At 43.2% G+C, this 25,407-nt stretch overlaps 1 protein-coding gene across 1 annotated transcript in view; it reads left to right on the top strand.

The window, feature by feature from the left end:
• The window catches only part of RAPGEF4 (Rap guanine nucleotide exchange factor 4), a 198,720-nt gene that overhangs the window by 123,694 nt on the left and 49,619 nt on the right, over nt 1-25,407 (top strand). Inside the window, exons 14-17 of the mRNA XM_044303173.1 lie at nt 1,362-1,406; nt 1,489-1,567; nt 12,366-12,516; nt 21,222-21,310. Of these exons, the coding sequence (XP_044159108.1) occupies nt 1,362-1,406; nt 1,489-1,567; nt 12,366-12,516; nt 21,222-21,310 (364 nt within the window). The remainder of the gene's footprint in view (nt 1-1,361; nt 1,407-1,488; nt 1,568-12,365; nt 12,517-21,221; nt 21,311-25,407) is intronic.

The following is a 25,407-nucleotide window of genomic DNA, read 5'->3' as shown; positions in this document are numbered from 1 at the left end:
CAATCCCACAGGAGAAAACATTGCAAAATCGCATGTAATCAGTAAATTGTGAGGTTACGAGTAATTTTAGGTGTAAATTTCATCTATCAAATCGGGACATTTATCAAATCGGATACATCTAATTTGTGGCTTAAAAAAGTTGCGAGTCATGACGATTGCAGTGTTTTTTTTTGCGACATTTGGTGAGCCTCGCCACTTTTCAAAATGGTCTGTGTTCAAGGTGCTAAAAGTGAAATTAGACCTGGATTATGGCACATTTACTATGTGCGACCTTACTCCATTACAGGCGGCCCCCTGTATTTTGACACATAGGCACACAGGGCAAAACAAACACAGATGATAAATGTCTCCCTAAATAGCCTAATACTGCATGCAACTTCAACATAAGCTCATGAGGGGAAAACATTGTTTGGGATTTGCAATTGGATATGGGATATTTCGTGATCACCATATCTCAAGTGCTATCATTCCACCCCATGGGAATGGGGATGAGCGAACTTGTGTTTTTTTTTTTTTTGTTTGTTTTTTACAATTCCAATGTGGATTCCGTTACCATGGGCCATAACGAATTCTGTGACTGAATGCATAAGAAAATGCCTTTAATAGGCATTCCATTTTGCATTCTGTCATAATAGAAGTCTATGGGCCGCATAACAGATCCGTCTGGTTTCCGTAACACAGGAGTCCTCTCCATATCAGAATCCATATTGGAATTGGAATAAAACCTGAATCAAAACCTTGAACTTGTAAAACACAGGTTCGCTCATCCCTGCATGGAAACAATGATGGTCAGTTCGCAGTGTTCACCAGTGAACACATGCGGGCTGCCATCTTTAGTAAGGTAGACTCATCCGTCCGACGATGCACAGGTAAGCCCTTACCTGTGCCGGGAGCCGGTCTGAAATCAAATGCGGTCACCGGGAGCAGGCAGTTCCGAGAACAGCCCGATGAAGGCCCCCCGGCGGCTGTTCTCAGAACTGCCTGCTCCCGGTGACCGCATTTGATTTCAGACCGGCTCCCGGCACAGGCACAGGTAAGAGCTTACGGGTGGACGGGTGAGTCTACCTTACTAAAGATGGCAGCCCGCATGTGTTCGCTGGTGAACATTGCGAACTGACCATCACTGCATAGGAATAGAATAGATACCATTTTGGGCTATGTTGCACTGATCTGTCACAATTGCATCCGTGCAAACGTTTCTTTTTATCTTGCAGTAAGGAAATTCCTGTAATTTCACTGATTAGCACCTTTCATTGTATAATGGATTGCATACAGATCCCCTCATAAATCGTTCAGAGGCACAAAACAGATTTCCACCATTTCTTTAGGATGTGACAGCTTTGCTTTGGCTTTATGTACAGGTCTATGCTCCATGATCAGCTCTGATCCATGTACACACAGACGGGGTAGGATTTTTCAAAGATTAAAACTAAAAAACAATGTATCGCTGCTTGTAATTTCTCTCATCATGTTCACTATTTGTTTCAGATTCTGCTTTAGATGACTTCATTTTGATGCACTGTGTCATCATGCCCAATTGTCAGCTCTGCCCGGCCTTGATGTCTCAATATCCTTTTCTAAAACAAAGGAGTTTTAGCTGAGCGTGAATTTTTTTTCCCCTATGTTTTAATTAAATTACTTATTGCGTAGGTCACAGTGAAATTCCTTCATGTTGATGCCAATGTTGGTGAAAACCTTGAAAGTGATGATGAAAAACATGGTTGCTTTCAGAGATGGCTAAATATCCACTAGTCTCCATTGATGTTAAAGCGGATGTCTCACTTCAGCAAATGGCATTTATGATGTAAAGAAAGTTAATACAAGGCACTTGCTAATGTATTGTGATTGTCCATATTGCCTCCTTTGCTGGCTGGATTCCTTTTCCCAATCTCATTATACACGGCTTGTATCCAGGGGTTACGTCCACCCTGAAATCTATCAGTGGTGGTTGTGTTTGCTGTGGAAAAAAAGCGTCACTTTGTCGCACACCCAGGGCCGTCTTTAATATTGATTGGACCCTGGGCAAGAATTTACTTGGGCCCCCTGGATAACGCCACCCCCCCCCCCCCCGCACTTTGCTGTACTTGTTATACAGCAGCAGTTACCTGTCACATCCAGGGCCTCCAGGTGACGTCTCCTCTCTGTCATCATCTTCTCTGTAGATCTTCTCCACTCGGTCTGGACAACTTCTCTCAGCCGCCTTGTCTCTGCAGAGTGTGACACACAGACATCTTAGCTTCCTCACATTCTATCATTATCCCCCAACTGGAGTCCTCACAGTGTTATCCTGCTGCTTGCTGTGCCCCCCCCCCCAGGGGTGTAGCTATAGAGGGTGCAGAGGTAGCAGTCGCTACCGGGCCCAGGAGCATGAAGGGGCCCAAAGACACTTGTGCCGCATAAGAAGACACACAAAGCACTGAGGGAAGGGGGGCCCAAGATGAACTCTTGCACCGGAGCCCATGAGCCTTTAGTTACGCCCCTACCCCCCCCCCCCCCCATACCCCCAAATACTATCCTGAAGAAACATTACTGCCCCCCATAGTAATAGTGCTCCTCATAGTCCCACCAATAGTAATTCCCTTCTAGAATGCCCTCATTAGTAACACTGCCCCAACCGTGATAATGCTCCTCAACAATGCCCCCCATTATTAGAAGAGCCCTCCCATATTAATAATACCCTCACAGAGTCCCTAGTAGAAATAGGGCCCCCTATTGTTCCCCTCAGTAGTAATAAGGCCCCCATAGTGCGCTTAGTAGAAATAAGGCGGATCTATAAGACCCTCCTATAGAGCCCCCAGTAGTAATAAGACCGCCTATAATGTCCCCTGGATCTGCAGTGCCCCCTGCAGTTATAATCCTCCCTCCACCATACAGTCCCATGTAAATAACATCAGCCGTCGCCAACGCACAATCCCATGTAAACATCACCCCCTAAGGCTACTTTCACACTTGCGTTCGTGCGGATCTGTCCTGTACAGCCCCCCGTTCCGTCTCCAAAACGGAACGGGGGGCTGTACGGAGCCGAACGAATGCATTCTGAATGGATCCGCATCCATTCAGAATGCATTGGGGTTAAACTGATGTATTTGGGGCTGCTTGTGAGAGACCTGAAACTGATCTCACAAGCGGATCCCCAAACGCAAGTGTGAACGTAGCCTAAACCCATGTACATAAACATTATTCCCCCCCACCATCCACTTTCAACATACAGTCCCATGTCAATAACATCCCTCCCTTCAGCCCTAACATACATCCCAGTTAAATAACTACAACTCCCAGCATTGCTCTGCCTCTCCCTTCACTTACCTCTCCAGTCCTGCATTAGGCTCCTCCTCTTCACTCTGGTCCAATCCTGCACTGGTCACATGATGGTGACATCATCCAGGTCATCCTATCACAGCCTGTTTTGCTGATCACATGACCTGTGATGTCACCACAGGTCCTTCGCCTCTTCCCAGTGTAAGATTCAATTGTATTGCCGTTCTGTGTACGGCAATACAGTTGTATCTAGCAGGCAGGCAGGACATTCGGGGCCTGGGACAAAACATCCGGGGCCCAGGCCCCGAATGTTTTAACCTAGCGACGCCCCAACCTAGTCACTAGTGAATGGGAGTTGGGAAACGGAGCTCCCATGGGCCCCCAGGAGCAACTGGGCCCGGGGCAGCTGCCCCTTTTGCCCTGCGGCAAAGACGGCCCTGCGCACACCCTTGAGATAGGCCAACACTTTTTCCAATAGTGTGCAAACACGACCACGACTGCTGGATTGCATGATAAATGCCACTTGCTGAAGTGAGACAACTCCTTTAACATCAATGGAGACTAGTGGATATTTAGCCATCTCTGAAAACAACCTTGTTTTTCATAATCACATTTAATGTTCTTACTCACTCTTAGGAGCGGTTTTTATCCTGACAGATCCCGTATCTGGTATAGCTACGTGTCAAATGCCAATTAGCCCTGAAGGGTCAGCTGGGCGTATCTGGGCCTTCCAAGTGTCTTGCTTCCATTCCATTGATTGATATGGATGATGTCTTCTACGTCATTCACAGGCTGCTCCAGCAGGGAGTCGGCACATGCACAGTGTGTTTACACGTACAAGAATCATTGTTCTGCACTACCAGTCCCTATAATTGAGGGAGCCGATGACTCCAGAAGTGCGATGGGGACCATACATCTGCAGAACAACTGATTCCTATGGCCACAAGAGAGAAAATACACTGTGCACGCACCAGTTACCTGTGGAACTGTCCTTTGGATTGCGCTGTAGGTGTAAGTCAAAGGAATGGAATCAGCAAGGACAGTTTAAGAGCAGGGCTAATGGGCGGACAGTGTAAGAGTTTTTCTAGCTTCATTTCCTAAGTTATACATTGCTATAAGTGACCAATAGCTATAACTTTACAACGGTCTCTTCCTGCCATGTAGCATAGTAGCAATTGCTTCACTTCAAGGAGTGATTAATTTCTTAACTTATCTTTATAGGAATCATATAAATCCAAAACCTTAAAATTACAAGAGAGCTAATTGATAATATGTTGGCTTTCTGTAACCACCAGTAGAGGGAGCTTAAATCGGTTTTAATTTGTCTTCTACAAGCTCCCCCTAGTGATGGTTGCAAGCAGACACTATTCAAACATTTCATTCCATGGCTGTCTAAAGGGAATCAATGGTTTTGGAGCAATGTGAAACAATTATTGCTATTATTATTATTATTACTATATACTGTATATTATTATTAGACCTATTCAGATAAGAAGCAGACAAATAGGCGCACAAAAAAAATGCTGATCTTGCCCTCAGAAAGTCAAAGCAAATCATACGTATTAGCCGGCTGACAGATCCCAACCACAGATTTAAAGTTCCCTGTAAGATATGACATGCTCAAGGACCAAATCTTTACTTCTTCAACTCTTCAAACCTATCAACAAGAATAATCATTAAGACGTATGATCTTGTCTTGTATTGAAGAAAGTGCACTTCATAAAAGGACAACAGCAAATTATATTGTGGACGCTTAGAAAGAGAACACATTAGCCCTTCAGAAATGCAGGGTTTTTTCAATCCTTGTGTTGGGAGTTTCTGGTGAAGTGTCCAGCAATATAACTATCATTGTCAGACGTTGCCTGGTTCCATGTATTCCATACATCATCAAATACAAACCGAGTATTCCCGGCCGTTCTCCAGTGCTGACAATATAATTGTAGTGTGTGGAAATTACTATTTTTGCATGAAATTATTTATGGATATAATTGTTACTTTCCAGTTGTAGTTTATGGATGTGTTTCAGACGGCCTGATACAACTTTGTAGAGGTCAATAGAAATATAATTTCAGTACAACAAACTCTGAAGTGAAAATTATAAACTAGGGATAAAAAGCAGAAATCCGATATAAGACACAATTTAGTGCTTCTTTCTGTAGTGCAAATTTAATTCAGTTCTCTGTATTGTGAACTTCTATTGTGACTGTTAAACAGTTTTGAAGCGTAAATTTCTAGAATAATGAAGAATGCATTACACGCAAGAACATAGGGATGTCTCTAATATTAATATATATGTTCATTAGGCTACATGCACACGACCGTATGTGTTTTGCAGTCTTTTGACATCTGTATGCCATCCGTTTTTTTTTTTTTGCAGATCCATTGTAACAATGCCTAAAACGGACAGGAATAGGACATGTTCTATTTTTTTTGCTGGGCTACGGAATGGACATACTGATGCGGACAGCACACGGTGTGCTGTCTGCATTTTTTGTGGACCCATTAAAATGAATGGGTCTGCATCCTATCCGCCAAAAAAAAAAAATGGAACGGACACGGAAACAAAATACGTTTGTGTGGATCTTTTGTTAAGTGTGGATTTTCAAGATTTCACTATATGCATTTCATAGGGTAAAGGCCAAAGTGAAAAAAAAAACGCCTTTTCCAGAACATAGGGACACATTTATTAAGACCAGCGTTTTAGACACCTGTCTTAATAAAGGCCCATAGCTGGCAATGGATCCGCTTCTAAATGTAAGACAGCTTCCTTAGACTTTTTATATGCCCACAATTTTAGACCTGGCGTGAGCAGGGAGAAGTTGCAGTTTTTTTTCCTCTATATTATTGCACTGTGCATGTCTGCACCATTAATCCAGAGCGGATTTATGAGTGAATTTAAATTCTTATATATAGAGGGGGTCACAAGTGGGGGACTCCATTTGGCAATGGTATATGGACAGAGGTTGTCTTTGTGAGAAAATCTAGTATTCATCTCACCTGTTGCAATCAGGGAGCATCTATGTCAGTGATGGCTAACCTTGGCACTCCAGCTGTGGTGAAACTACGACTCCCAGCATGCTCCATTTATTTCTATAGAGTTCTGAGAGCAGCTAAGCAAGGGGGGCATCTTGGGAGTTGTAGTTTTACCACAGCTGGAGTGCCAAGGTTAGCCATCACTGATCTATGTAATTTACTATCGCTCTGCGCTACTATCGCTCTGCGCTTCTTATAATGACTCTTCACCAAGAGACGCTCAATGAGGTCCATATGTCCTAACTGGGCATGTAGACAGGGTTTGTCTTGAGGCAGAAACCACTCTTAATTTCTTTCTGCCCACTTGTGCTGCCCAATCATCATCTGTACTGATCAGTCATGAACCATTTGGTATCTGCTAGATATTACAGGATCCAGCTAAGGGACTATTTCATACAGCAGATCAAGTGGTTCAGATAAGCTCTTTACAGGGGATGAGGTGTTAAAGGGGTTATATTTAACTACAATAATAATGGCTTGTCCTTATAATGGCACCAATACCGTTCTAGCTACAGCTCTTCAGTAAGTGGTGTGTCCCCTTCATCGTTTACCAGGCACACCTCCATACTTTTGGAGCTCTACAGCCCCTTCAGTTACCTAATCATTTTAGGTGCCAGGATTTGGACCCTCACCAATCTGTTATTGATATCTTTTAAAAGGGTTACACCATAATTGATGTAAAAAATCATATCTCACAAAGTATATGACATACATTCTATCAAAGCTAGAACCAGCCCTGTACCTCACAGATCCAGAGATCTCCGATTCATTTCTCCAATTGCTCTGCTAGATTCTCTTCAGCCTGGCCACTAAGATGGCGCGTCTTTTCTTATTGGACATGTCCTTTCTGCTGCTCTCAGCATGTAACCGTCTTCCGCAGAGTTGCACGCTGACTTGTGATTCCCCCTCCGGTTAACCCTGACACCCCCTTCCGGAGGTACAACAGACAGGGGAAAAGTCTAGCAACCATGCTGAAAAACAACACCAAACATACCAGACATGGAACACCAAACTAGAGATTACAACACACCATTACATAAACCCACAACAAACAAAGAAACATGTAAGGAAGGGTACCAAAACGGGGGAACAAAGGGGAGACATCATGGTGACATCGATGTCCAACTAGTCGGCCCTCAAACTGGATCGATGACATATCCAGGACAGGAGCAACTCCAGCACACACCAAGGCTGGAGGACAACTTACTCCAGCCTGGAAGCCACAGGCAATATGAACCCAGTGGCCACACCCAGCCAGATAGTTAACCCCAAAGACACCAAACAGGGGAGGAACCAGGAGAAGGGGAGCAAAGCACATACATGCTGCGAAAACAATGTGTTGCCCCTGGCAACCAGTATGCACGGCTAAAGTGTCACGGACCACAACACCGAGGCTGTCACAGTCAATGTCTCAATAACTTGTCTTGCCTTATGCATCATTCACAGCTTTTCAACGACGTCTTATGCTGTTCACAAGTTGACTCTTCTTGAAGGGCAGCCCTCAGGTCATTGAGATTCTGGGGTGCATAATTACGAGCATCTACACGGCAACTCAGCTGCTCCCATAGGTTTTCAAAGGGATTTAGGTCTGGAGAAAGTGCAGGGCACTCCATTTGAGGTACCACAGTCTCCAGCAGTCGTTCCCTAATGATGCAACCTCGATGAGCTGGAGACTGTCGATGAAAGTAAAATTAGGCCTGTGTTGTTCATGCAGAGGCACAATGACTGGATTCATGATGTTATTCAAGTAGTATGGTCTTGTCACTGTACCATTCACAAAGTGTAGGGCAGTTCTTTATTGACTAGACACACCTGCCCACACTGTAACACCACCACCACCAAAGGCTCATCTGGTGACAATAGTGGCTGATGCATAGCACTCTCCTTGATGTCGTTGGCAGCCATTATTTCTGCTTAGTGTGAATCGACTTTCATCAGTGAGCAGCACTGAGTCCCATGTCCAGAGTAGATGCTCCCTGGCCCATGCAAGACGATTACGCCTGTGCCTGGTGTTGTGGTCAGGTACCCTTGCAGGTCTTCTAGCACGCAGACCACGCTAATGTAAATGGTTTCGAATGGTCTGGTGTGACAGTTGTGGGCCTCTCACCTCTCTGAAATGAGCGTGGAGTTGTTTGACATTTATCATCCGATTCCACAAGGCATTGTTCACAATGAAGCGGTCATCAGTGTGGGATGTGGCCAAAGGACGTTCACTTCTATGGCTTTCTGTGACTCTTCCAATACAGTCTCCAATCTACTGATGACCCTCTATGACAATTTAAGCCCAGTGGCCACTTCCGTCCGAGAACATCCTGCTTGAAGCCTCACAATGGCGAGGTACTGTTGATTGTTAGGTGTTGTCTTGGTCTCATGATGTTAATATGTGAACAGTATGATTAAATACCAATTCTAATTAAACCAGGAAATGTATTGGGTGATTGATGGATCAAACACCTGTTGTGAATTTTGCCGTTAAGCGCCTTGTTAGAGAACAGCAAGTTGTGCAAAAAGTACTGAAACATTGAAAAGTTGGACATGTGCATCCAAAAGTTTAGAGAAGGTCACATTAAGTTCACCTTCAGTGCATTAAGTGCATTTGAGGTTCATCCTGATATTTCACCCACAAGCCAAATACCCAAAACTTTTTGTAAGTAGTGTATATTAAAATTAGATTAGTGGCAAAACCCCTATAAGTTCTGGAGGGTGTCGAAAGGAATTGTGACAAGAGAGATCGACACTATACCTTAAAATCACAATTTTTCCTCAAAGTTTTGAAAATTCTAAAAATGATTGTTAAATTACATATTTTGCCTTTAAATCTTTGCAATAATATGTTGACATCTGGGGGTGACACGTGGTAAACAGATATGCCTTCATTAATATAAGTTATGAAAGGAAAGCAGAACATAAAATAACGTTATAATCCATTGTGTTAAACGTCGCCCTGAGAAGCGGAGCGTCGTCAGCGTATCTCACAATGTAATCATGTCTAATGAGCGCAAATTACAATCTGTGTATATTTTGCTTCTTTCCTTATTTTTGTAAACCTTAATCTCTGTTCCGAGAGCTATCATTAGTTGGATTTAAAGTAAGTAAATGTGAAATAAGAAAATGCCAAAAATTACAGGTACCTGCGGTGAGTTTGATAATAGCTAGGTAAAAATATATGAAATAATTATATGGCTGGAGAGACTGAACGAGAACATGACTAAGAGGAACATTAAACTTGTAATTCACATTTTTTTTTTAACACCGACTGTATTGACAGCGTTACAGCGTGTTATTGTGTTGATTGTTTGGAAGTGCAGAGGCTTTCATGGAAGATGGCAATAACTAGCTTTAATGAATGCCATCTATGCCTTGGGAAGTCATTGTGTAATTGTACAGTATGATTAATTTAGAGGAAAGGCTCGATTTTACTGTACTTAAGTAAATGATAGGATGTACCAGTCCTCATCCATGAATTTGATTGTTCCTAGTGAATGACCTTTTTGGTATGCATGCATCATGTGTGGTGATTTTGGGAGTCCTCTTTGTGAACCTCACTTATGCCTTGAACATTGAGAGTAAGTCTTCTGTTTTTTGCCTGGTGCCATCTCCACCCTTACCTTCGTTCTTGGCCACTTACTTGCCAAAGTCTGAAGGTGATGGAGGATGTGAGATGCATATTGTTGTTTTTTTTTTTTTGTTTTTTTTTGCTATCAACGAAATGCTTTGCAGCCCAACCCCCATTTGAGCGATGCCCTGCCATCTTTTCCCTTTTCCATCCTCTTTTGAGCTGCAACCCTGCCCCTCAATGTATTTTGGGTTGTCGGGGCTGTGTCCCGTGATGCAGAGTCCCAGAGCCACATGCAGTTCCAGGAGAAGGCAGCCTTCGATGCTGTGCCCGGGGGAGGGTTGCAAGCTCTTTTGGTAGGTCTCTCCTTATAAAGGTTACTTAGCACACATTATCACAAAGTGCCCCCCTGGTGATGAACTGCAATCTGTAGGATTCGCCTTCAATGCAGCACTACTACAGGGATTCATTCAAGTCTTTGGGGGAAATGTACAGTATCACCCCCATATTGCAGAAAACTGGGGTAAAAAAGTCGCAAACCCTGCGTTTTGTGCGACTTTTTAAGCACCATTTGCACAAATTGTTTTGTGTAAATGGCATTTAACCTCCATCCTCACAATTTTCTGCAAAGTGGGAGGGGTGTTAGTGGGGCCATGGGCCTTGAAGGTCTATCATCATTCATGGCAGCGACTGCTGGGGCACACGCTTACTTTATAATGCATTGTGCAACTCATCAGTGCAGGAGATATCGAGATTTAGAAAAGCCGTTGTTGATAAATCTCCCCCCAGTGGGTTTTTTATGTAAGTTAGGACAGGACAGGATAGGTCCTCAGTAGGCATGATCCATGTAGCCATGTAGGATCCTGAACAGAAGACCCACTCTGTTGTATAGGTTGTATGAAAATGGGTTTTCTAAACTAAACGATTACATATTTAATTGACAGGGGCCAAAGAATAGTGGGAGCAACAGTAGGAACTGCACTAAACTACAGGAACTCTAAGGGCCCTAAATGCACCCAAGATGTCGCTTGTATCAGGGGTTTTACTTGTTTTGGCTTGCCCAGAACGGGAGATAGGAGCAATAAAGGTAAAAGAAAGACATTACAGCTACCTTCATAAATTGTAATTTAAAAAAATATTGAAACCCAAGTTTTGGAGTTCCTTCTAATAGAAGATTTAAATAAGCATTATCTGCTGGAGTACAGAGTTCTTCTTTACACTGATTTCCGGGTTGGAACCGTACAATTGCACCCAGAATCCCTGCAGCAGAGTGCCACTGAACCAGTTACAGGTGCACAGTCTAAACGATGAATGTTTACACCGCAGGCGACTGTGGTTAAGTGAGATCCAGTCAACTGAAGCAGCAGATACCGGATTGTTGCTGTATGTATATATGTATATAGAGGAAGGCTTACAAAAGCCAAAAGAACCAGAAAGTAATTGGGAATAAAGAATGAGTAAAGTTTTCTAACATGACAAGAGGGGACAGTATTTGAACAACCGAAGACCTTACAGCAGGTTATAGCCTCACTGGAAAAGATGATGGCACGCTTGAAGGTTTAGTGGTGTGAACAGTAGCAGATGACACCGAGAAGGGAAGCCGAGACAAGAGGGGAGTAAAGGCCACAGTCGTGGATTTAGGAGTGTGAGGAGGTTATTGGTGTTAGAGGGGATTCATGGACAACATATTCTGCTCTAAGGAAGCAAAATACCAAATACTGAGAGACAGTGAAATAAAAAGAGACAGCTGTCTGCCCGTTTCAGCTAACAGTCTACCGAATTATGTGCTACTGGGGTGAATTTGGTTTATTTTCATTATCCATTTTCTTTCATTTTGTGTTTGTATATTGACTGATATTTACATAAAAATAACCAAAAATCAATCATTTTGAAAAGAATTCATGTAATAGACAATCATAGTGCCACAAGATGGCGCTCCTGTACTGTTCATCCTCGGAAAAATGAAAACTGTATCCATTGAAAACGATGACTGTTCATGATACTGACTACTTGCCTAATCCCTTTTTCATCAAAACCTCTGGCTTCTCTGCTTAGAAATTTTTGGGAGATTAAGATGTTCCTGGCTGCAATGGGAAAACAACAACAAATGGATATGATGGGAATGGATTATAAAATTTCCTGGTCATAGAAAAGTGTATAGATGGTTTGTAAGGCTTTTCTGCAGTTTTTGCATATAGTTCATTAGATTTTCAGTGTTTTTTTTTATATAATGGTTGCAAGACTCGGACCTCCTGCAGTTCTACTAAACCGGACTTAGATCAGCATAGAACCCCATAGTGGTCTTAACTCTGTTAATCAAAATCAGGTCCCAAACTCGAAAACCCTAACCATTCTGTGTATTTTTGGATTCGTGGAGTAGTAAGCCTCCTTTCAGGAAAATCTATGATCATATTACCCCTTTAACGTCAGGTGCTCAACATATGCATATATGTAGCTATACTGTGTATATATACATACACGTATTATTTCACATTTTGCTTCCTTAACCCCACTGCACTTACCATTCCCAACCTTCCCAAGGGACGGAGCAGGAGAAGATGGATTATGCCATCAATAACAAACGTAGGGTGATACGATTGATACAACTTTGGGCCAGCCTGTACGGAGACTTTTTTCGGGAGGATGAGGTCGCAATGGCTTTCCTAGAGGTAAGTGGTAGCTTGTTTTGTATAAAGCAGTCCACATGTGTTAACTGTATAGAGACTATAGGAGAAAATGTCAGGTTAATGCTATTTGAACTACTTCTATAGGGAATGGGGATCAGTGCATTGTGGGTAAGCTCAAAATCTGTCTGTGAAAGGGGTTGCAATATATGAATCTGGGAGTCAGAGTCCTATGGTAGAGAACTTCTATTGTTGAGCGTATCTTGTGACATGGTCATTTGTGCTTGTGATGGTCTCTCCGGGCTATGGATACGTATCTCTCAAGGGCATGTGGGCCATAGACGAAGGCCATGTGGCTGGTATGGGGCCCTGGTTGGTCCAATACCTTTGCTATTTGGGTGTTAAAAAGCTGCTCAGGACTCCTCTCAATGGAGGTACTACCTTGTTGGCAAGTACGGGGCTGAGGAATTGGTCTAAAGTATGTGGAAGGAGCAATTAAGGCCTTTCTGCTATTTACAGAAGGATAAAGGATGGCACATTTTGTCACAGGGTCAATGTGTGCAACCACTAATAAGGAACATATTGGGGCAGATTTACTAATAATGTCATACTTTACACTGTCTAAAAATACGAATCACAGTATTAAAGGGGAATCCAAAACCTATAATGCCCCCCAAAATGCCCGGGCCCCTCATACAGGCTATACTTACCCCGCTCCCTGGCACCCGCGTCGCTCCTGATGCCCGCACGGCTGCTGCTTCATCTCTGACGCTCGGGAGACTCGTCCCCGTTGCGGCCTGCTATTGGCTGCTCCCCCTGTCGCCGAATGTTTTGATTTGCGCGTCAGTAAGATGCAGCAGCGGGCATCAGGAGCGACTCGGGGGCCGGGGAGCGGGTTAAGTAAAACCTGTATGAGGTGCCCGGGCATTTTGTGGGTCATTATAGGTGTTGGATAACCCTTTTAGCATTAGGCAAATTTACTATTCTGGTTAATAGACCTTTGTAAATTTTCTGAGCCAGATTTACCCTAGACTTCTATTTGTGTGCAAAAAAAAAACTGTCTAGTCTCAGTTTACTCGACCTATACTGTGGTGTTGTTTGACTGCAAAAATGCACCAGAATTTCGGCACATGGAGGTGCGTTAAGTCAAGCCCCTTTCATGTGAAGCCTCGCCTCATTGAATGAATTGTAAAAGGCTTAGAAAAGAGTGTAAAACGGTTGGTAAGTGTGATGCTAAGCGTACATGGCATTTATTTTATTTTTTTTGCAAAATGCACCAAAAAAACTGGCGCATTTTTAATAGTAAATCAGTCCCTTTGTCCTCTAGAGGCAGTGCTTCCAGGGGAGAAGAGGTATAGGCCACATGCCCTACTATGTGAGCTCTAATACAGCTCTGGGCACACAGTATATTAGAGATCGGCATACAATGCACTTTCCTAATATTATAGTTAGAGAACAGCTAAATAAAAATGCTGATTACCGATAGCTCAAACTGAATTCTCGTGATCAAGTTGTGAACTTTCCATCCGATCTACAGATTGCTAATAGAAGCAAATAAAAGAGCGCTAGAGAAATGTCCATGGTACTGCAGCATCAATACTGCATCGTTGTGCTAATGCTGATCTAGTGGGAGAAAGGTTACTTCTTCTCCCACTCTTCATTATAAGCTTTTATAAATGTCAATTATGTTGCAATTTTCTTAAAAGACTTTACGATACAATTCCGTCTAAAAATATACATAATGATCGGAATAAGCTGGTAAAGTCATTGAGAAGCATGATTTTTACACAGAACATGGATTTTAGAGGCCTGCCTCCATGAGATACATGGGTAACCTACAATTACACTACACATGGCTATTATTAGAGGGAGAGTGCAATCATTTATATTGCACTTGCCTCCACTAGCAGCGCTGTGTCCTATTAACCAATTAGAATATTACTCTACTCCCCTATAGAATGACAGAAATCAAAGTGACACCACCGGAAAAAAAAGCTACCATGAGATATGGACTGGTCCGGAGCCCGACCAAATTCTGATATGCCCCCTCTTACTTTATCTCATGAAGACATTTATCTCTTTGTTTCTATCTGGTTTGTGTAATCTCTGCACACACTATCAGTTTTTCATTGCCATTTTTCAACCACTTGTGCATCCATTTTCTGTCTGTCTGTCCTGGTTTTAATGGCTGTTTTGCATCCGTTTCCATGGCCATTCAAAATGGATGAATCTCATTGGCTTATTTTAATTTTTATAAAAATTTTAAATAACAACATTTTTAAATTAAATCCCAATCCCTGCAGTTTACATAATGTCCCCCCTAGTAGCCCCAAATGTCACTCACCTCATTCAGAGGCAGTTGCTCCTCTCTTGATTGTGAAGGACCTGCGCTCAGAGTGATGGTGTCACCACACGATCATGCTGGGAGCGCGCAGTGACATCATCACGCTTAGCGCAGGTCCTGGATCAGGTGAGTGATTTTAGTTTGCTGAAAACAAACCTTAAAGGACCACTATGGGGGACATTGGGGACCACTATAGGGGACATTATTACTGCTGGGGCCACTAAGGCTACATGCACACAACACACGGCCATTTTTAGCACCAATGAAAGTCTATGGGGCTATTCACATGGCTTTTTTTTTTTAAATAGCCAGTGAATAGCGGCCGTCAAAGAATAGAACCTATTTTTGGCTATTTTCATGGCCAGATGGACCCCATTGAAATCAATTTGACCATTTTTAACAGCCGCTTAGACTAGAGTGCACCCGTGTAATGGTTGTTAAAAAACAGGTACAATGTGGCCTTTTTAGGGTAAAATATATATATTTTTAAATACTCACCTTATCCACTTGCATGTGCAGAGGCAGTCGCTACTCTCTTGATTCTGAAGGACCTGCGCTAAGCATGATAACATCACCACATGCTCATGCGGGAAGCAGGCGGTGATGTCATCAAGCTGAGTGCAGTTCATTTTCAGTTAAAAGAGGCGCGACTGCTTCTATGCATGCAAGTGGATGAAATTAGTATTTTTTGGGGGGTAAAACAAAACATCTAGAGGCCACTATAGAGGACATTATTACAGATGGGGGCCACTATGAAGCACATTACTGTATTATAGATGGGGGCCACTATGGGGCATATTACAGATGGGAGCCACTATAAGGGACATTATTACAGATGGGGACCACTATAGGGGGGCAATGAGCAGACAGTGAGCAGCACTATATGTACTCACATCATTTATAGGGAAAGACAGGGGCAGCACTATATGCACTCACATCATTTATAGGGAGACACAGGGGCAGCACTATATGCACACACATAATTTATAGGGAAAGACAGTGGGCAGCACTATATGTACTCACATCATTTATAGCAGGGGTCCTCAAACTTTTTAAACAGGGGGCCAGTTCACTGTCCCTCAGACCGTTGGAGGGCCGGACTATAGTTTAAAGGGGTATTCCCATCTTGGACAATGGGGGCATATAGTTAGGTGCGGGTCCCACCGCTGGGACCCGCACCTATATAGAGAACTGAGCCCTGAAAGTGAATGGGAGCGTACCGCGCATGCACTGCCCATGCTCCCATTCATTTCTATAGCGCTCGGCTATTTTCGGCAGCCCCATAGAAATGAATGGAGGGCAGCTGCGCATGCGCAGTGCACCCTCCTTCACTTTCGGGGCTCCGTTCTCTATATAGGTGCGGGTCCCAGCGGTGGGATCCGCACCTATAGGACAATGGGATTGTCCAAGATGGGAAAACCCCTTTAACTATGAACAAATTCCTATGCACAGTGCACATATCTTATTTTGAAGTGAAAAAACACATTTCCCTACCCCTGAACGTCTCCTTCTCCTTTCTTCTTCTCCGGACTTCCTGTGACGCAGCTGCACATGAGGTTCACAGGTCTGAAAGGAGGTGCGCCTGCGCGGCAAGACGAATAGAACCAGTGGCGGATCCAGAGCTCCCCAATACTATACTGCAGAAACAGATAATACCACTGATAATATTAGTGCCACACAGAGCCCCCCATATAAAATACCCCTTCTTTGTGGCCTCAGTAAATGTCCCCATAGATGCCCCCCAATCATGTGCTAGTGAAAAGTGCCTCTCCCCGCCACTCATGTACCAGTAATAAGTGCCACTCTCCTCCCCCTCCCCCACTCATGTGCCAGTCTCCTCTATGCTGCCACCCCACCATGTGCCAGTAAAAAGTGCCAATTCTCCCCCCACCCATCATGTGCCAGTCTCATCTCTGCTGCCACCCCCCATGTGCCAATAATACGTGCCAATTCTCCCCCCCATCATGTGCCAGTCTCCTCTCTGCTGCCACCCCCCCATGTGCCAGTAATAAGTGCCAGTTCTCCCCCCCCCATCATGTGCCAGTCTCCTCTCTGCTGCCACCCCCCCATGTGCCAATTCTCCCCCCCATCATTGCCAGTCTCCTCTCTGCTGCCACCCCCCATGTGCCAGTAATAAGTGCCAATTCTCCCCCCCCATCATGTGCCAGTCTACTCTCTGCTGCCACCCCCCCATGTGCCAGTAATAAGTGCCAATCCTCCCCCCAATCATGTGCCAGTCTCCTCTCTGCTGCCAGCCCCCATGTGCCAGTAATAAGTGCCAATTCTCCCCCCATCATGTGCCAGTCTCCTCTCTGCTGCCACCCCCCATGTGCCAGTAATAAGTGCCAATCCCCCCCATCATGTGCCAGTCTCCTCTATGCTGCCACCCCCCTCCCATGTGCCAGTTATACGTGCCAATTCTCCCCCCATCATGTGCCAGTCTCCTCTCTGCTGCCACCCCCCATGTGCCAGTAATAAGTGCCAATTGCTGCCCCCCCCCCCCATATGTGCCAGTAATAAGTGTGGTAGAAATATTGGCCGATTTAATAAAAAAAAAAAAAACACTCATACTTACCATCTGCGATGTGGTGCGATGCAGGCCTCTTCTGGCCTGTGTCCCGCTCTGTACTGCTCAGGCGTCGCGATGACGTCATCACGCCACCTGCACTGGCCTCTGATAGGCTGCGGGCCTTGTGCCGGCAGCCTATCAGAGGAACAGGGAGGGGAGACGCATCTCCCTCCCCTGCCACAGCACAGCAATCTGTATCGCTGTCCTGAGGACGGCGATGCAGATCACTATGGAGATGAGCGCAATGGAAGCGCAGCGCTCATCTCCTGCTGTGCCCTGCAGCCGCCACGGCTGCCTACAGAATTGCTGAAACGGCCAAAACAGCTGGCGGGCCGGATCAATGTCCGCGGGCCGTAGTTTGAGGACCCCTGATTTATAGGGAGACACAGGGGCAGCACTATATGCACTCACATAATTTATACAGAAAGATGGAGCAGCACTATTGGTACTCCATAATTTATAGGGAAAGACGTGGCAGCACTATATGCACACATCATTTATAGGGAAATACAGGGGCAGCACTATATGCACACATCATTTATAGGGAAAGACAGGGGCAACACTATATGTAATCACATAATTTATAGGGAAATACAGGGGCAGCACTATATGGAATCATATATGTAATCACATAATTTATAGGGAAAGACAGGGGCAGGACTATATGTACTCACATCATTTATAGGGAAAGATCGAGAGCAGCACTATATGTACTTACATCATTTATAGGGAAAGACAGGGGCAGCACTATATGTACTTACATCATTTATAGGGAAAGACAGGGGCAGCGCTATATGCACTCACATCATTTATAGGGAAATACAGGGGCAGCGCTATATGCACTCACATCATTTATAGGGAAAGATAGGGAGCAGCACTATATGTAATCACATCATTTATAGGGAAAGCCATGGGCAGCACTATATGTACTGACATCATTTATAGGGAGACACAGGGGCAGCACAATATGCACTCACATCATTTATAGGGAAAGAGAAAACTACCATAAAAAGTTAATGAGGTCCCCTCTTGTCCATTGTGTTTGTGGCCCATGTGGCCGGTCTCAAAGAACAGTAAATCTTGGCATATTATTAAGCTTACTGGCCAGTGTGAAACCTGCATGATTTTAGGATTTTTTTAACTGCAGATAGTGACATGTAAATATGTTTAACATAAAAACTCGATTTTAACAATAGGATATTTTCTGATGACACATTCCCTTCAAAGTTTATCATTGTATGGAAATGTATGCAATGTTTAAATATTTGGAAATATCTTATGTACAGTATCTTATAAATGTTAAAAAGTGAAATTTGATTTACCCTAGTAATAATAGTCTAGTTGTAATTGGACAGGTAGCATTTCAGCTAATGAAGGATGCTAACCATTGTTCCCTGGGTTCGGAAACTCTTTACTCATGATCAGGCCATGCAGATTAAACCCACAATATTTCAATTAGTATCCTGGATCTGTGTGTGTGCCTACAGATGAGCCAGTTGTGTTTAATAACCCCAGCTCTGCAAATCTCCCAGGGCGAAAATCACCTTGAAACTGTTGTAGGTTTCTTATAGATTTCCAATTATCCAAAGGTATCTGTTGCTATTTCAGGATTAAGCCATCATTATCCAATAATATACAGGGTAGTCGGTTAGGAAATTGTCAGCTTTATAGAAAAAAATAAGAATATCGAGATTGAGCCACAACCATAAGGCTTTTCTGCAAGGTGTTTTTCTATTTTATTTTTAATTTAGAACAGCAAGAACATATCCAAAAATCCATTTCTTAAGCCTTAGATTTAGTGCATTTTCCCTACATTTGCCAGGGTTTAGTTCAGTGAATAGCGCTCATATTGGGAAACTCATGTGGAATCGGGGTCTAAAGCAGGGACGCTCAAACTGGGGCCCTCCAGCTGTTGCAGAACTACAACTCCCAGTATGCCTGGACAGCCTTCAGCCGTTGGGGCATTATGGGGGTTGTAGTTTTGCAACAGCTGGAGGGCCACAGGTTGAGCGTCCCTGGTCTAAAGCCAAGTTGCAACAAAAAACACAGCGAGAACACATGGACCACTGCAGTCAGTCACTGGCCTCTTTGGTATACAGCTGTCACAGATTGTCGACATGACATCATCACTTCAGCGAGGTAAACAGAGCCCGTCTGGGAGAACCGGAGTGCTGGCACTGGATCTGCCAGATAAGTCCAGGTAAAATCTTAAAGAGGCTATCCTCTGGATAAGTTATCAATATCAGATCAGAGGGACCTTGACTTCCGGGATCCCCGCCGATCAGCTGTTAGAAGAGGCCAGGCTCTCCATGAACACTGCGCCTGTTACAAATTGCAGCTCAGCTCCTTCAAGCCAATGAGGCTGAGCTGCAATACCAAGCACCGCCGCTATACGACGTGTGGCGCTGTGCTTGGAAAGCTGCCGGGAGCTGACTGTGCTCACCAGAGCTCCTGAGGGTGCTGGGACTCAGACTCCTGCCGATGTGATAATGATGACCTATGACCTATCCAGGTTATCATTACCTGAATAACCCCTTTAATTGCAGGCTGATCCCCTGGACTATCTGTGTTCCTCCTGAAACCAGACAAATTCTTTACATGTGTTTTACCATCAATTCTTTACATGTGTTTTACCATCACACTGTTATACCACATCAATTTGTGCCGTAAATGGATGATCAGTAAGAGCCCAACCCTCAGAAGTCCTGTGTCGTCCTATTTGCAATGGCTGGCCACACAGGTGGACACTTGTTATTAAACTCCATGAGAGATACAGTCACATTGTATAAAAATGGAAAGTTATTTAACCTTAAAATATACAGTATTTTTATGATTTCTGCTGAAACCTTAGTCTTAAAGGGTAACCCTGAGGCTAAGACCTCCCTCCCTAACTACCCAGAATTCATTCGGCTCATCTCATTCGGCTCAGCCTCACCCCAACCAATCGGCTTTCTCCAGACTTAAACACGCCCTCTTCCTCCTGAGTATTGCTGAGAATATTCTAATCGCAAATTTTTATCGTTCCGACGGGAGCGCGCACGCAGCGTTCAGGACTGCCCACTACTACGTCCTCCGTCTTCTGTATATAGAAGATAGGAGACGGACACCTAGCTGTTTTAGGGTACTTTCACACTAGTGGCAGGACGGATCTGACAGGCTGTGAAGAAGTTCGGGTCTGGGTACCACAGTCAGTTTTTTATCACGCGCGTGCAAAACGCGCTATAAAAACTGAGCAACGGAACGCAATCGCAGTCAAAACTGACTCCTATTGCGTACCTACTCGCGCGTGTTTGCCACAATGCACCGGGACGCATCTGGACCTAATCCGGACACGCTCGTCTGCAAGGGGCCTTATTTAGACCAATCCAATTACATAAAAAAAATATGACAGTTACCCGTTAATAACGCTGGAAGATGAAGATAGTCATGCTAAAGCTAAAGGGGTATTCCACTTTCATAATATTGATGACCAATCCTAATGATAGGTCATCCATATCAGATTGCCTATCACCCCTACCATCAGCTGTTTGAAGGGGCCACAGCGCTTGTGCTGTGTCCTCTTCACTGTCCTCTGCTTTGCAGTGATAATGCAGCTTTTAGTCCCATTAACTTAAATTTACGATGTGCAGATGAACATCGAACAGGAAGCAGGGCTCAAGCAATGCAGCCCCTTAAAACAGCTAATGGGCGGGGGATCTGATATTAACGACCTACCTTGAGGATACGATGAAAGCAGACAACCCCTTTAAAAATATAAAGCAAGAAGTGTCCAAGCCCCATGGATTTCATACCTATTTTTTGTCATGATTTTAACTATTTATGTGTCTTTTTCTGTAGGAATTTTACATGTCTGTATCAGATGACACGAGAACGATCGCTGCTCTGAAGGATCAACTTCCTGAGCTTGAGAGAATAGTAAAGCAATTGTAAGTAGTTCAGAGCTTCATATCAGTAAGAATATATTATCCACATAAAGTTGTGTGTAGCAGGAGCTTCAAGCTGTAAAAGTCGGGGTCCATCTTGGCCATTGTATCATCTTGCTTGTTTTCGCCAACAATTACCCATACGTATTAGCAATGGCTGATTCTTCTCCTAGCTGTGACTTGGTTAGCCTTTCACCTGCACCGGAGGATTCATTTACCAGGTTTAAGATTTCTTATTGGCAAATGTAAGAAAAAGTAGGCAATCCAATCTTCCCTTTGTAAGATAAATTAGCAAATTAGTAAAACAATACACTCATCTCCTCTGGCCAGTATACCAGAATTGTAATTGAAGACTCATCACCCCATCATTTTGTTGTTATTAAATGCCAATAAATATATGTGAACGGATGCAAACTCAGATTTTTGCATTGCAAAATAACTTTCAGTCTTTCTTATAGATATTACTCATAGGAAATGTTAAAAAGAATCTGGCAGCAGGATCAACCCTTCTAAACTACAATAATATCTGGTAGGGTTGATCTGTAGTAGTAAAACAGTAGTTTTGTTATGTCTATGATGTGCCATTACTTTGTATTATTGTTTTTATTTTTATGGAAGCATGCATATTGGTGCTCTGAGGTGTGAGCCTCTCGGAGCACTAGATCTCCAACACCGCACGCCTTCTGCCACTCCTTTTTTCCAGGCATGTGGCGATCGTGCCAGACACCTAGCCGAGCCCTGTATTCTCGTGCTTGTGCCATCACTGGCAGGATTGTTGCATACACAAAGCATCTGCTTTGGCTGCCTAAACAGATGCAAGATTACACGGCCAGACGAGATGCCTGGCCCTGGTCATCAATAGGAAAGTGGGAGTGGCAGCAGGAACAGGGCATGCACCGATCCTGCGAGTGATGGCGCAGACACGAGATTACAGGGCTAGACAAGATTCCTGACCCTATTAATCAATGGGAAAAGGGAGGTGGCAGGAGGATTGGGACATTGAAGACCTAGTCCTGCCAGGGGCTCAGCCCCACCCTCAGTGCACTAACGAGCTCATTTGCATAAAAATAAAAACGATTAATTCTTAATAATGGTACATCAGAGAGACATGAGAAAGCCTACCAGGTATTATGCCATGTTTAATAGGGTTGACCCTGCTGACAGATGCTCTTTAAATATGGTTGTTGTTTTTTTTTTGTCATGTAGAGTGCTTAGTATTACTTCTGTACAGTATTTCCTCTAAAAGGTATGATATAGTCTTACCGATGCCACAAATGGGTAGATGTTTTAATTGACATAACACATCTGCGCACCCTCAAACCATCTGTGATCAGCTGGTAAAATCTAGTAGACCCCACTGGTAGCACTTCCAAATCTGTGATGTAGTCCAAACATAGTAGCCATTAGTAAATCATCCATTACAGGCTATAGACACCTTTTGGGGCATTTTTTTTATTGCATTTTACTCATTACATTTTTTTTCCATAGATCTTTATTAAAAATTTTCTAATGTTTCTGGGATACAAGGTCAAAAATCTGTCTGTTTTCAGGCTGTCAGTTTCTTTTTTCTTTCAATCCCAGTCATCTGACAGCTCATGTATTGCTCTTATCTCTTATCTCCTGATGTTATAAACGCTCATTATAGCTCAATTCTTATCAACCAGATGACGAAATTCCAAAAAAACTGAAACTGATTTTTAACCCTGTAACTCAGAAACAGCTGAACATTTTCAATAAAGACCGATTGAAAAAAAGATTTTTAGCCCAAAATGAGTAAAATGCAATAATTAAAAAATGCCCCCGAACGGTTTTTTTTCTTGTGACGTTAGCATGCTCCCTCCTCAATTACATACAGTGGATATAAAAAGTCTACACACCCCAGTTAAAATAACAGATAGACAAAGATAAATCATTTCAGAACTTTTTCCACCTTTAATGTGACCTATAAACTGTACCACTCAATTAAAAAACAAACTGAAATCTTTTAGGTGGAGGGAAGAAAAAGTATAAAAATATTAAAATAAAATAATATGGTTGCATAAGTGTGCACACCCTTAAACTAATACTTTGTTGAAGCACCTTTTGATTTTATTACACCATTCAGTCTTTTTGGGTATGAGTCCATATCAGCATGGCACATTTTGACTTGGAAAGATTTGCCCACTCTTCCTTGCAAAAACACTCCAAATCTGTCAGGTTGCGAGGGCATCTCCTGTGCACAGCCCTCTTCAGATCACCCCACAGATTTTCAATCTGATTCAGGCCTGGGCTCTGGCTGGGCCATTCCAAAACGTTAATCTCCTTCTGGTGAAGCCATTCCTTTGTTGATTTGGATGTATGCTTTGGGTCGTTGTCATGCTGAAAGTTGAAGTTCCTCTTCATGTTCATCTTTCTATCAGAAGCCTGAAGGTTTTGTGCCAATATTGACTGGTATTTGGAACTGTTCATAATTCCCTCTAGCTTAATTAAGGCCCCCAGTTCTAGCTGAAGAAAAACAGCCCCTTGGCATGATGCTGCCACCACCATGCTTCACTGTGGGGATGGTGTTCTTTTGGTGATGTGCAGTGTTGTTTTTCCACCAAACATATCTTTTGGAATTATGGCCAAAAAGTTCAACCTTGGTTTCATCAGACCATAACACCTTTTCCCACATGTTTTTGGGAGACTTCCGATGTGTTTTTGCAAAATGTAGCCTGGCTTGGATGTTTTTCTTCGTAAGAAAAGGCTTTCATCTTGCCACTCTACCCCATAGCCCAGACATATGAAGAATACGGTAGATTGTTGTCACATGTACCACACAGTCAGTACTTGCCAGATATTCCTGCATCTCCTTTAATGTTGCTGTAGGCCTCTTGGTAGCCTCCCAGACCAGTTTTCTTCTCGTCTTTTCATCAATTTTGGAAGGACGTCCAGTTCTTGGTAATGTCACTGTTGAAATTATTTTGTACCCTTCTCCTGACTGATACCTTTTAACAATGAGATCCCTCTGATGCTTTGGAAGCTCTCTGTGCGCCATGGCTTTTGCTGTGGGATGCGACTAAAAAAATTTCAGGAAAGACCAACTAGAGCAGCTGAACTTTATTTGGGGTTAATCAGAGGCACTTTACATGATGGCAGGTGTATGCTGACTCCTATTTAACATGATTTTGAATGTGATTGCTTAATTCTGAACACAGCTACATTCCCCGTTATAAGAGGGTGTGCACACTTATGCAACCATATTATTTTAGTTTTTTTTTTTTTCTTCCCTCCACCTAAAAGATTTCAGTTGTTTTTTCAATTGAGTTGTACAGTTTATAGATCACATTAAAGGTGGAAAAAGTTCTGAAATGATTTATCTTTGTCTCATTTTTTTACATCACAGGGTTGTGTAGAATTTTTATATCTACTGTATATACAGATATACAGCCACATCTCAGGTAAAGCCACCATGACAGCTCTAGCAGGAGGCTGTCCTATTCTCAAGCCTTTGTTGCGGCTGATTGGTATCCTAGAGCTTTCTCGAGCGTACTTTGCATAATAGGAAACTCATAAGGGAGATATCACAGGCTTACTTGGTTTATTCACAAAAGTTAGCATTTTCTATGGATATCATATCTTTTATACAGAACACAACCGCATATCCACATAATTAAATGGAATCGAGTTGCCTGCTAAGATCATAAGAAACACTTTGCTAAATGTGCTTTCTGGTCTCCTGTGGCAAACAAAACGTAGCTTTCCAAGAGCAGACACTTCAAGTGCGCATTCCTATTTGGTTATGCTAATAATGTCATTTGGACTCAAATGAGCAATCAAAATTACTTACCTAAAGTCTTCTGTGGCCCTCTGGTTATTCTCCTCGAACGTTGGCCGAACGAGAGGCTGCCGCAGACTTCCCCAGCGTGAAACTTCGTGAGATCTCAGATGAATTTTGTTCTTACTGATTTCTACAATTACTTTATTGATGTAATAGCGACACAATAATTCAAGTGCTTTTCGCTAGTTCACATTTGTAGAAAATAAAGGACTCATTATGTAATGAATTCAATATCATTCCTTAACATTTCAATGTCTGGCATTAATTTATAGTTTTATTTCATGCCACATAGCCCATTGAG

The sequence above is a fragment of the Bufo gargarizans genome, chromosome 8 (assembly GCF_014858855.1).
Source record: "Bufo gargarizans isolate SCDJY-AF-19 chromosome 8, ASM1485885v1, whole genome shotgun sequence".
NCBI lineage: Eukaryota > Metazoa > Chordata > Amphibia > Anura > Bufonidae > Bufo > Bufo gargarizans.
The sequence above is the reverse complement of the archived record's forward strand: the minus strand, read 5'-3'. Positions and strand labels throughout refer to the sequence as shown.